We start from the raw sequence: 11,627 nt of genomic DNA, 5'->3' as shown, positions 1-11,627 counted from the left end.
CCACTGACCTCTCTTTTCCTCATGCAGGATACTCCATTTCCCATCTCCTTGCTAGTAACACTGGCCCTTCTACACACCCAACATGAACTCCCTCCTTACTTTTTTATCATTGTTCTTCTTCCCTTGAAAAACTTACTGAAGCACTTACATTAGCTTCTACATTAGCCTTTCCTGATTTCCCTAACTGATAATGCCCTCTCTTTACCTCTTTACCTCCCTCCTTTAACCACTTTGTATTTACTCTCCTTATATTTATCCTATACACACACACACACACACACACACACATATATGCTGATTGTCACCATTAAAATGTAAGCTCATTGAGGGCAAGGACTGTCTCATTTTTGTCTTTGTATTCCCACTTCCTAGTAGGATGCCTAGTGCAGAGTAAATGCTTAATAAATATTTTTTCCATTGAAAAAGAGGGGAATATGGGCCTTTTTTAATGAATTTTATTTGCAGATCTACATTCTATCTCTCCCATTTATCCTTCCCCCATTGAGAAAACAAGGAAAATAAAATCCCTATTATAAATGTATATAGTCAAGCAAAAAATAGCCATTGGATATATCCCTTCAAAATATGCCTCAATTTGTTCTCTGAGTTTATCATCTCTCTAAAAAGAGGTAATTTTCATGTTTCATCTTGAGTCCTTTGGAATTGTGTTAGAGCATTGTGTTGACTGCACTCCTAAGTCCAAGTTATTTATCCTGCGATATTGCTGTTATTTTATAAATTATTTTTCTATTCTTTCCATCTCATTCAGTATCAACTCATACAAATCTTTCCTCATTTCTCTGCTCCTATCCCCTTTGTTCTCTCTTACAGTGTTTTATTATACTAAACACTAATGTACCTTGGGGGGAGGGGCACTGAATATGGGGACTTATCAGATGTGGGGATTACTTATTGCTTCTTTCCTTTTAATAAATTTTTTTTTGATGGATGATTATGGAGTATGTTTTCAAGTAGAAAATTTGTGCCATTCTCTCAAGATATCCAGCAGATAGATTTTTTTTTAAACTACAAACCATATCAACAATGCTCCAAAAGCTATTAAACTGTATACATTCTTCTGCACAGTGATATTCTTATGGGTGCTAACGCCCTAGAGAGATCAAAGAATGAGGACAAGGTACATATGTACAAAAATGAATGGATGCCCATCAATTGGAAAATGGCTGAACAAGTTATGGGATGAATATGAAGGAATACTCTTGTGCCATAAAAAATAATGAATGGGATAGTTTCAGAAAACATGGCAAGATTTGTGTGAACTGATGTAGAATGAAGTAAGCAGAACCAGAATAATAGTTTATACAATAACAACAATGTTATAAAGGTAATGAAGTTTGAAGACTTAGTAACTGATCAATATAGCGACCAACCACAAATCCAGAGGATGCATGATGAAACATGCTGTGCATTTCCAGATATAGAGCTAGTGAACTCAGAGTGCAGATTAAAATGTATTTTCTTTTCTTTTTTTTCTTTTTTTGGACATGGCTTATGCAGGGATTTCTTTCACATGACAGATATGTATATATTTGGTTTTTGTTTGGTTTTGCTGAAGCAATTGGGGTTAAGTAACTTGCCCAGGGTCACACAACTAGGACTTATTAAGTGTCTGAGGTCAAATTTGAACTCAGGTCCTCCTGACTTCAAGGCTGGTGCTCTATACATTGCATCACCTAGCTGCCCCATATGTATATATTTGTAATGGATTTTGTTTTTCTTGTCTTCTCCATAGATGGGAAATGGGGGAGGGAGAGGGAGATAATTTGGAACTGAAAATAAAATGGAATTTAAAAAAACAGACACATCTTTTTTGATTTTTAAAAAGTTTGTATTTGTTTTTAACTTTTTGGAGTTTTTTGCTTCACTGTCACTTTCTAGTAATCTCACCTAACAGAATCCCCTTTGTAACATTTTCTCCCTTCCCCCAACTCCTCATCCTTCCCACTAACCACCCTCCCCCCACAAAAAAAGCCCCAGCAACACAAACATATCAATTATGGCTTACTGTAGGCAACATTCCATATTTTTAGTCCATCTCCTCAGAGGAAGGAAATGTTTTGTCTAGCAGATAGTATGTCCCCAAATTTGTAAAGGAAGATTCAAGCCAAGAAAAGTATAACATTGCCCCAAATCTACCCAGACACGTTGCACTACTGGAGGATCTTAGACACAGAGGTAAGAAGGAGCTTATAACTCCCTTAATACAGAAGATCAGTGGTTCTGGAAGGGGGAGCTGGTGGGCCTTCCTAACTCTTTACTTTATAGGAATCTTGCCATTTTTAACTCAGAGCAGCCACCATTAGGAAATAGAGGAGAGGCAAAAGTTGCAGAACATGGGTAAGATGGGGAAGAAAGCAGCTTCAGACAAAATGAAGATGAGATGGTCTCTTTCTATCTTCTGCAAACCATCCACCAACCCCCACTAATTTGCCCAGGGGAGTGAGGATTGCATGGTTTTCAAAGGTGTTGGCAAGGAGCTGGTTCCTGGCAGATAAGTCAGTGGAGAATGTCCCAGATGGGTAGCCAGGGAAGAAACAAAGTTGTCTTTTCTCCATCTGCAGCCCCAGCAAATTCTTGGCACAAAATGTTACAGTACCCACGAGCCTTCATTGTTCATGCTTGGGGCTGCTGTATCCGGTCGAATGAGTTGTGGAGTATTCTATGGGATTCAATGAAAAAGAACACATAGGTCAGTATTTTCCTTCATGTGACAAGATCAGACACTGATTAATGCCCAATTTCAACTCACACACATGCATTGTTGCCAAGAGTTTGGCTTGATCTAATTCAGGAAGATCATGATGAAATGGAAAGAATGCTGACCATCAAATCAGAAGGTCAGAGGTCCCTTTTGGGTTTTGCCATTTGCTGTAAGTAGAAATATGGACAGATTGCCTTCTTTCTCAGTTTCTATGTTTTCATCTATAAAATAGTGTTAATACACTTACATTATATATTTTATTGTTGGGAAAGTACCTTCCACCAAAAGATGTTACATAGGAGTAGCTATTAGGAGAACTATTTATGGCATATGTTTTAGCCATGATAAGTAAGAGCATTCTAAAAGATGAGGGAGATCCTATATCCATAGCTTTATCTGTAGAAAATACATCTGTAAATGATTTACATTTATAGATGATAATGATAACATAGAACACATGGGTAGGAAGTAGTAAAAGCCTCGTAACCTTCATTTCCTCTCTGTTTTCCTCCCCTCTTACATTCTGTCCATTTTTTATTGTTCATTACTTTCTCTACCAGAATTTCCCGTTTACAGAATTTTCAATCATACTGCTAATAAATAGCAAAACTGGAATTTAAACTCAGACCCTCTAACTCGAGGGCAGGCCTCAATCCATTTCATCATGCCTGAATCAAATCCTTATCAGACCACATCAATCACTCAATCAAAAAAAAAAAAAAAAGATCAAATAATCATTTATTAGGGTCAGGAACTGCTAAGTACTAAGAAACAAAGAGAGACAAAATACATAAAACAGTCCCTGCCCTCAAGAAGCTAAGGTACTAATGGTAGTGATAACATGAAAGTGGATGGGATTATAGGGAAGCTTCCTGCAGAAGATGGCAATTAAGCCGAGTGCTGGAAAAGGGCAGTAATGTCAAGAGATGAAGATGAAGAGAATGAGCCAGTGTAAAGTCCTGGAAAAGAATGTCGGAGTTAAGAGCAGCAAGTGTTATTGGACACCAGAGTCTATGGTGGGAGCAAAGGCTGAGGAGATGGACAAGGGAGGAAGAGGCCAGCTTGTGAAGAGCATTGAAAGCCCTCTTTGGTCCTGTAGGCCATTGGGAGACGCTAGAATGCTATTTAAAAAAAGGCATTGATAGACCAGAACACATTCAGAGCAGTTGACGAAGATGTGAGGAAGCTCAAAAACATGTTTTCTGGACATCCACTGGGAAGACGGGATGTTTGCACCTGGTGAACAGGAAACTTGTGGGGAGAGGGGATAGCATGACTCCCTTATAATATTTGAAGGGCTATTTATTATAGAGAAATTATACTAATTTCAGTCCAAAATTAAGGAGAATTTTCTGACAACCCAAGTCCATGTAGAATAGAAGGAAAACATGGAGTCAGAAGAGAAATGATTTTGAATTCCATATTTAACATCTGTTCGTGACATTAGCCAATCTCAACTTCTTTGAGCCTTAGTTTCCTCATTTGTCAAATGAGGTGATGATTTTTTAAAAATATGCTATGATATGGGTAATGGTAATGATATATTCCTTACTTCAAAAGGATGTCAACTAATCAATAAGCATTTATTAAATACCTACATGCCAAGACTGGGCAAAACACCAGAAGGCATGAGGAAGGCTCTTTTCAAACCTTATAGCACCCCACATATTATTCTAAAAGCCATGGGCTGTCTCATAAGATAATGGATTCACTGTCATTGGAGGTCTTCAGATAGACTCTGATCACTTTTAAGGGTTATTACTCAAAGGATTCCCATTCATATACAAATTAAACTGAAAGACCTAGAAATAAAAAATAGTGATTTGGGGAGGGGAGAATCATCATTTTGGAAATACAGACATAATACTGAAAAACAACAAGGATCATAAATGAGGGCAGCTACACAGTGCAGTGAATAGATCTTCCTAAGTTCAAATCTGACCTCAAATATTTACTAGCTGTGAGACACTAGGTATGTCATTGAAAAAAAGGATTATTAATAACCAATGATTTGAGGAAATTCAGATTTCCCCCTTTTTGTTTTTCCCTCATTTCAAGTCTCTTGAAGGTTGAACTAATCTTGTTTTCTATCCAGACCTCACTCAGGTGGAGAAACCATTGTGTCCTACTCAGGTTTAGATAAAGAAAAATTCTTTGAATAGATTGCCCAAGACTGGGGGTAACTTGGAAGTAAATGACATAATCAAAAATTATTGTAATATTCTCTCATTGTTAACCAATCGTAGTTGACTGCCATCCTTAGGCATTTCTAATAAGCACATAAGCCTTGAGTCCTCCACCATCATTGTCTTTGAGAGAGAGATGGCCAAATGACCGTGCTATTATTAAAATGCTGGCATTATTAACGAAATGATTAAATTACCCAGAAATTATATCTCTCAAATATTTTTAAACGCTACACCACTTGACGCTGTTAGCTCAGTTTCCTCATCTGTAACATGAACCGGAGAAGGAAATGGCAAACTGCTCCAGTATCTCTGCCAAGAAAATCCCAAATGAGGTCATGGAGTCAGACATGATTGAGATGACTGGACAACAACAAGGATCTTGAATTTCTCTCCCCTCTCCCCCCCCAGCCCATAAAGTACCCTATCTCCAACCCCTTACCCTATGCACCCCGGTGCAAGGCCCAGTACCAGAGCCTTGTTGCCCTCTAGAAGTCAGGGTGGAATAGTGAAAACAGTGTTCCTCTTGGAGTCAAGACTCAGCATCTAGTTTCCTCTGTCCCTTACTGACTATCTGACTTGGAACAAGTTATTGAACAAGACTTGGAACAACTCTGGGGTTCACCTCCTCACCAGCAAAATGGAAATAAGCACATAGACCCAGGCAATGTCACAGGTGTTTTAAGGATCCAATTCAGTAATGATTATTCGCATTTCCATGGTGCTGAGGGTGCTTTCCCAGTGGCACAAGTGTTATTAGTCTCATCTTACAGACAAGGAAACTGAACTTCACAAAGTCTAAATGGAGGCAGCCAGGTGGTGCAGTGGGTAGAGCCCTGGCTCTAGGGAGGACCTGAGTTCAAATTCAGCCTCAAACACTTACTAGCTATGTAACTCTAGGCAAGTCACTTAATCCTGTTTGCCTGGGGAAAAAAAAGTCTATTACCTAACCTTAGTTAGAGCCAGTAATGTCTTAGACCCTCATCATTCGGCTCTGGGCTTCTCCCCCAGAGAGGAGCCATCCACCCCCTTGGAGCACTCTACCTATTGATCTCCCTGGCTCCCTTCAAGCCCTCCCTTCAATCCCATCCTCCCCAGGAAGCCTTCCCAGTCCTCTTCATTGCAGGGACTCTGTGGTTATTCCCTCGTATCCAGCACAGAGCTTATTTGTATGCATTGTTTGCATTTTGCCTCCCCCTTAGATTGTAAGCTCCTTAAGGGCGGGGGCTGGATTTTGCCTCTTTTTGTGTCTCCGGTGCTTAGCATAGTGCCCCTCACTAATAAATGTTTATTGACTGACTGAATGGAGTTGAACTTAAACCTGGGTCCCTTTGCACGGGTGTTTCCCCACTACACAGCTAATAGATGTAAGGCACTTGGTAATTGTGCTGCAGTTGCATCCCACTCTTTGTGACCCCATTTGGGGCTTTCTTGGCAGAGATACGGAATTGGCCATTTTTAGCCCCTTTTTTAGATGGGAAACTGAGGCAAACAGGGTTGAGCGGCCTGCCCAAGGTCACACAGCTAGGAAGTGTCTAAAGCTGGATGAAGAACCAGCGCTCTAAGCACTGGGCAGCTCAGCTGCTCCAAAATAACGTGCAAATGTGTGAATACATAGTGAGGCCATACAGGAAGCTCAGCTGTCCAGACCACAAGGTTATCGTCCCTGGTGAGAGTTACACAAATGGCACAATGAATACCCAGGAAGAAAGGAATGGGTCTGTGTCCATAGGAAGCATAATTATGTCACTGCTTTTGTATAAAGTGACAGAAAGAGCACCGTGTGAGAATGCATTCATAGAAGAGGGCCCCTCAATCATTTCCCAGCTGTGTGTGAGTGTGTGTGTGTGAGTATGTGAGTGTGTGTTTGTGGGTGTGAGTGTGTGTTTGTGGGTGTATGTGTGAGAGAGTGAGTGTGAGTGTGTGTGAGTGTGTGTGTGTGTGTGAATGTGAATGTGTGTGTGTGTGAGAGTGTGTGTGTGAGTGTGTGTTTGTGGGTGTGAGTATGTGTGAGAGAGTGAGTGTGTGTGAGAGTGTGAATGTGAGTGTGTATGAGTGTGTGTGTGTGAATGTGAATGTGTGTGTGTCTGTGTGAATGTGAGTGTATGTATGTGAGTGTGTGTGTGTGTGTGTGTGAGTGTGTGTGTTGAGTGTGATTGTGTGTGAGAGAATGTGAGTGTGTGTGTGAGTGTGAGTGTGCACTTACAGGTGACCTGGAGACAAAAACTCCTGCCTTGTCTCAAACTCCACTTGTACATTGGTTTTAAGTGCCCATCTTCCTACTTCTGATATTGAGCTCTTTATTTCCTTGCACAAAAGACTTATTAGTTCAACGAAAAGGAAACCCACAAATATATCATTTTAAGTGTGGCAACAGCCTATCTGACTGTGAACCACTGATGTTTCCCAAAGTGGGGATGAGGGCAATATCTGCTGGGAGGATTCAGCCATCCCACCCACCCTGTGGGCCTCCTGAGAGTAGGAGGCAGGATTAAGGGGCAGTCAGGAGGAACCTAGCTAACTGAGCAACAGCAGGAAAGCGCGTGGTCTGGAGAAAGCCTGAGATGGCTGAAGGTCCAAGGGCTGCCGAGGGGAGGGGGGGAGGGACCTGAGTCTAATCTAGGCGGGCTTGTTGCTGTCATGCAGCCGCCTCTGGGAGTGCTGGAGGCCCAAAGATAAGCAGAGGCTCCCATGGAACTGACAGGAAGAGTGGGAATACAACCAAGGCCGTGGGAGTCAGGGCTGCCATGGGATCTTTAGTCCTAGCCATTGTACAGAAATGTTAAGGGCACCAGAGAGAGAGAGAGGGAGAGACAGAGACAGAGAGAGACAGAGAGAGAGAGAGAGAGAGAGAGAGAGAGAGAGAGAGAGAGAGAGAGAGAGAGAGAGAGAGAGAGAGGATACAAAGGCAGAAAGACAGATGGAGAGAGTGAGAGACAGACAGACAGAGAGGAGAGAGAGACAGAAAAAGACAAGGACAGAGAGAGACAAGGACAGGAAGAGAGACTAACACTGAGACAGCAACAAGGAGAGACAAAGACAGAGAGAGACAGAAACAGACTGAGACTGAGACAGTAACAAGGAGAGACAAAGACAAAGCTAGAAACAGAAAGAAGACAAAGATACACAGGGAGAAAGAGATGGGGGGAGACAGAGACAGAGAGGAGACAGAGACACACAGAGAGACAAAGACTGGGAACAACAGAGACAGAGACCGCAACAGGGAGAAACAGAGACAGACTGGGAATAACAAAGAGAAACGGGGAGAGAGACAGAGACAGAGACAAAGAGACAAAGAGAGACAGACAGAAAGGGGAGGATTGCAGAATACTAGAGATCAAAGGGACCTCAGAGGTCATCCACCCCTCATTTTACAGACAGGAACCTAAATCCTGGAGATCCTGAAGGTCTCACAGGGCTCAATGGCATCTCAATGTCCTTTTTACAACATGATTTCTATGACCTTGGAAAAACTTTTTTGGATTTCAAGTTCCTCCTCTATTAAATGAGGGTCATGTTTGTCCTTCTGACCTCATAAAGGGACTGTAAAGAAAGTGCTTTGTAAGAAGCTATCAAGAGCTAGACCCCCATGAATGTATTATCCACACTCCACTCCCAGACTTCTCCTTTCTCCTGGACAGTGGTCTCCATCCAGACTCCCCTTGGGTCGGACTCAGTGACTCACCTAAGAGAGAGCCGGACACCAGGGTCTATATTGTCAGCCCAGTTATTTCTTGGTATTTCTTTATCACTTCATTGGCCTTCAGGGTCAAATGGGTGAGGATGTGATGGAGACTGGAGAAATGAAGATGAAACTGAGCCTCGAGATCCAGCTTCTCCCCTCTCTTCCCTTCTTCTGCATCCTCCTCCTCGTCCTCCTCCTCATCTGAGCTGGCGAGCTTGGCGTTCCACTTGTCCCTGGGTAGCAGCCCGTTGTCCACATCTACTCGGATGGATTTGAGCATAGTGTAGTAGCTGTAGAGGTCATGGATACCTGCCTCACCTGCGGGGGTCTCATGGCCCGGGTCTTCCAGGGTCACATCCCTCAGGAGGCTGGGGATCATGATCACCTGCTCCATGTTCCTCACAGTAGCTGAATACCTGTCCATAACGGTGAGCAGGCAGTTTTGGGGGTAGGGTCTGTTTAGGACCTGCATCGTTGGTTCTTCCAGTGTTACTGCTCAGGGAGATGCTTGAAGATTTGCAAATAGCCTGGTTATTTATAGGCTGTTCTCCAAGGTTTAGGGTGATCTGGGGGCAGAGGGAAGAGGCTGACAAAGGGCACTGGCGAGTGGAATGGATTAATCTTAGCCAGTGGATAAACACCTCGCTATCTCTAACCAATCTGAAGAACCCCAGCGTAGGATCAGGTGACTGAACCATTCTGGTCTTGATAAAGCAGATGGCCATTCTCTCCCTGGCAACCTTCTGCCTGTAAACAGAAGACCAGGGCTTCTGGCCAGCATGCCCTGCGTTCTGAGGCTATGTTGCAATACAGTGATGATGGAAGATTTTCAGTTCTACATTGCATGCAATACATTAGCCTGGGATCAGGAAACTTTTCCTGATCAAATCTGATAATACATCTCCCCACTCTGTTACTATTTCCTTGGACAAATGATCTCATCTTAGCATTTTTATCTGAAAAATTAGGGAACCGGTTTGGAAACTTTTTTGTGTCTTGGGCCTCTTTGACAGTCTGATGAATCGTGTTCTTATCAGAATCACATTTTTAAATGCATAAGACAAAATACACGAGATTTCATAATAAAATCATGACAGTGAAATATAGTAATAAAATAGGGGGAAAATTACAAGTTCACAGAAGCCAGGTTAAGACCCTCTGAACTAACTGATTTTATTGTTCCTCAAGCTCTAATGTGCTGTAATTTTGGAAGCAGATGAACACTGAGTACTTTGAGGCAGCCAGACTGGGGATGGGGGAGAGGCAGCATCAAGGTGTAGTTAGAACAATAGAGCTGGAGTCAGGAGAGCTGCCTCTGGCATTCACCACCTGTGTAGTCTTACATAAGTCACATCCTTTTCTCAGTCCTCAGCTTCCTCACCTGTAAAAAGAAAATGTTAAACTAAATCCCAAAGGCGTCTATCATCTCTAAATCCTATGATGCTGTGGTCCATTCCAGCTTGAGCATTGTACTCTTTTAATCCCTAACAATCCTAATATGCTGCATCCCAATGGTCTCCAAAGATCTATCCGTACATGTATGCATGTATGTATGTATATATGTATCTCTCTTTCTCTTATCTCTCTCTCTGTTTTTATCTCTCTCTGTCTCTCCACCTCTGTCTCTCTCTTATCTCTGTTTCCCTCTCTTTCTCCCTCCCTTATTCCCTTCCTCTCCCTTTCTCCCTCCCTCTTTTTTCCTTCCCTCCCTCTTCCCTCTCTCTCTGTCTTTCTCTCTCTCTCTCTCTCTCTCTTCTCTCTCTCTCTCTCTCTCTCTCTCTCTCTCTCTCTCTGTTTTTCTATTTGTCTCTGTCTCTCTGTCTCTCTCTCTGTTTTTCTGTCTGTCTCTATCTCTGTGTCTCTGTCTCTTTCTGTCTGTCTCTGTCTCTGTTTCTGTCTCTGTCTTTCTGTCTCTGTCTCTCTCTCTGTGTCTCTGTCTCTGTCTCTCTGTCTCTCTCTGTCTCTCTGTCTCTCTGTCTCTCTTTCTGTTTTTCCTAATTCTAACTTTTTACGTACATAGAGCCTTTATAGTTTTGATAATCCATGACCATCAGCATAAAAGCTATAAAAATAGAAGATATTAGTCAAATACTATTCAAAATTCCAATGTTTCAGTTATTATTATTTTAATCTCAGCAATAATGATCTTTTTTTTTGCAAGGGACCAATCACAAATGGTCTAGAGCAGAGAAGCATCTCACATACATGGCCCCCTGGCCATGTGCTGCCTACAATATTCTGAGTGTTAACTAAACCAGATTAAAATGAAATTGGAAAATATTTGAAAAAAATTACAAATGCAATACAACATAGATAATTGTTATTGGTGAACTCTTTGTGGCCCATTTGGAGTCTTCTTGGCAGAGATTTCCATTTCCTTCTCTAGTTCATTTTGCAGATGAGGAAACTGAGGTAAACAGAGTGAAGTGACTTGCCCAGAGTCACACAGCTAGTGAGTGTCTGGGGCCAGATCTGAACTCCCTTAGATGAGTTTTCCTGATTTAAGCCTGGCATTCTGTTCACTGTGCCAGCTAACTGCTCAACTTATATTACATTTCAAAACTAAATATGTGGGCAGGAGAGATACTTATGTATGGATTAGTGGTCCCCATTTCTATTCAATTCTGACTCTACTGTGCTAACAGTCCGGGGGTTGAGTCCACTGCCTCTCAAGCTTCTCATTACAGAGGCCCCGGATCACTGTAGTGGTTGTACAGGTATATCCTTTCTAATGTCATTAATTGTTTTCATGAACATAATCTACACATGGGACAGCTAGATGGGACTGTGGCCAGAACACTGGCCCCTTAGACACTAGACACTTACTAGCTGTGGACCCCAGGCTAGTCACTTAACCCCAATTGCCTCACCAAACCAAAAAACTCCTTTATGGAGGAGCACTTTATGGAGTGCTCTTTATGGAGCACTATATTTTTAGTGCTTTAGGAACAATTTAATCAATGGGATGTTGCCAGGAAGGGAGTTGAATAGAAAACTTTCAGGAGAAGGGGATGATGGGGTCATTCACATTTAG

The 11,627-nt window shown here is 42.0% G+C and overlaps 1 protein-coding gene across 1 annotated transcript; it reads right to left on the bottom strand.

Moving 5' to 3' along the window:
* Window positions 1–439: 439 nt before the first annotated feature.
* On the bottom strand, window positions 440–9,236 carry THRSP (thyroid hormone responsive). The gene is made up of 2 exons (XM_051987205.1): window positions 8,594–9,236; window positions 440–2,680 (listed from the first exon to the last, which is right to left on the bottom strand). The coding sequence occupies exon 1, from the start codon at window positions 9,063–9,065 to the stop codon at window positions 8,619–8,621; it is 447 nt and encodes a 148-aa protein (XP_051843165.1). The 5' UTR covers window positions 9,066–9,236; the 3' UTR covers window positions 440–2,680; window positions 8,594–8,618.
* Window positions 9,237–11,627: the final 2,391 nt, after the last annotated feature.

Source organism: Antechinus flavipes, chromosome 3 (genome assembly GCF_016432865.1).
Source record: "Antechinus flavipes isolate AdamAnt ecotype Samford, QLD, Australia chromosome 3, AdamAnt_v2, whole genome shotgun sequence".
NCBI classification, from domain to species: Eukaryota; Metazoa; Chordata; class Mammalia; order Dasyuromorphia; family Dasyuridae; genus Antechinus; species Antechinus flavipes.
This window is presented reverse-complemented; position numbering and strand designations above follow the sequence as displayed.

Bases quoted from the DNA above. Each gene is read 5' to 3' on its own strand.
- THRSP (XM_051987205.1), bottom strand. From the start codon at position 9,065: ATGCAGGTCCTAAACAGACCCTACCCCCAAAACTGCCTGCTCACCGTT.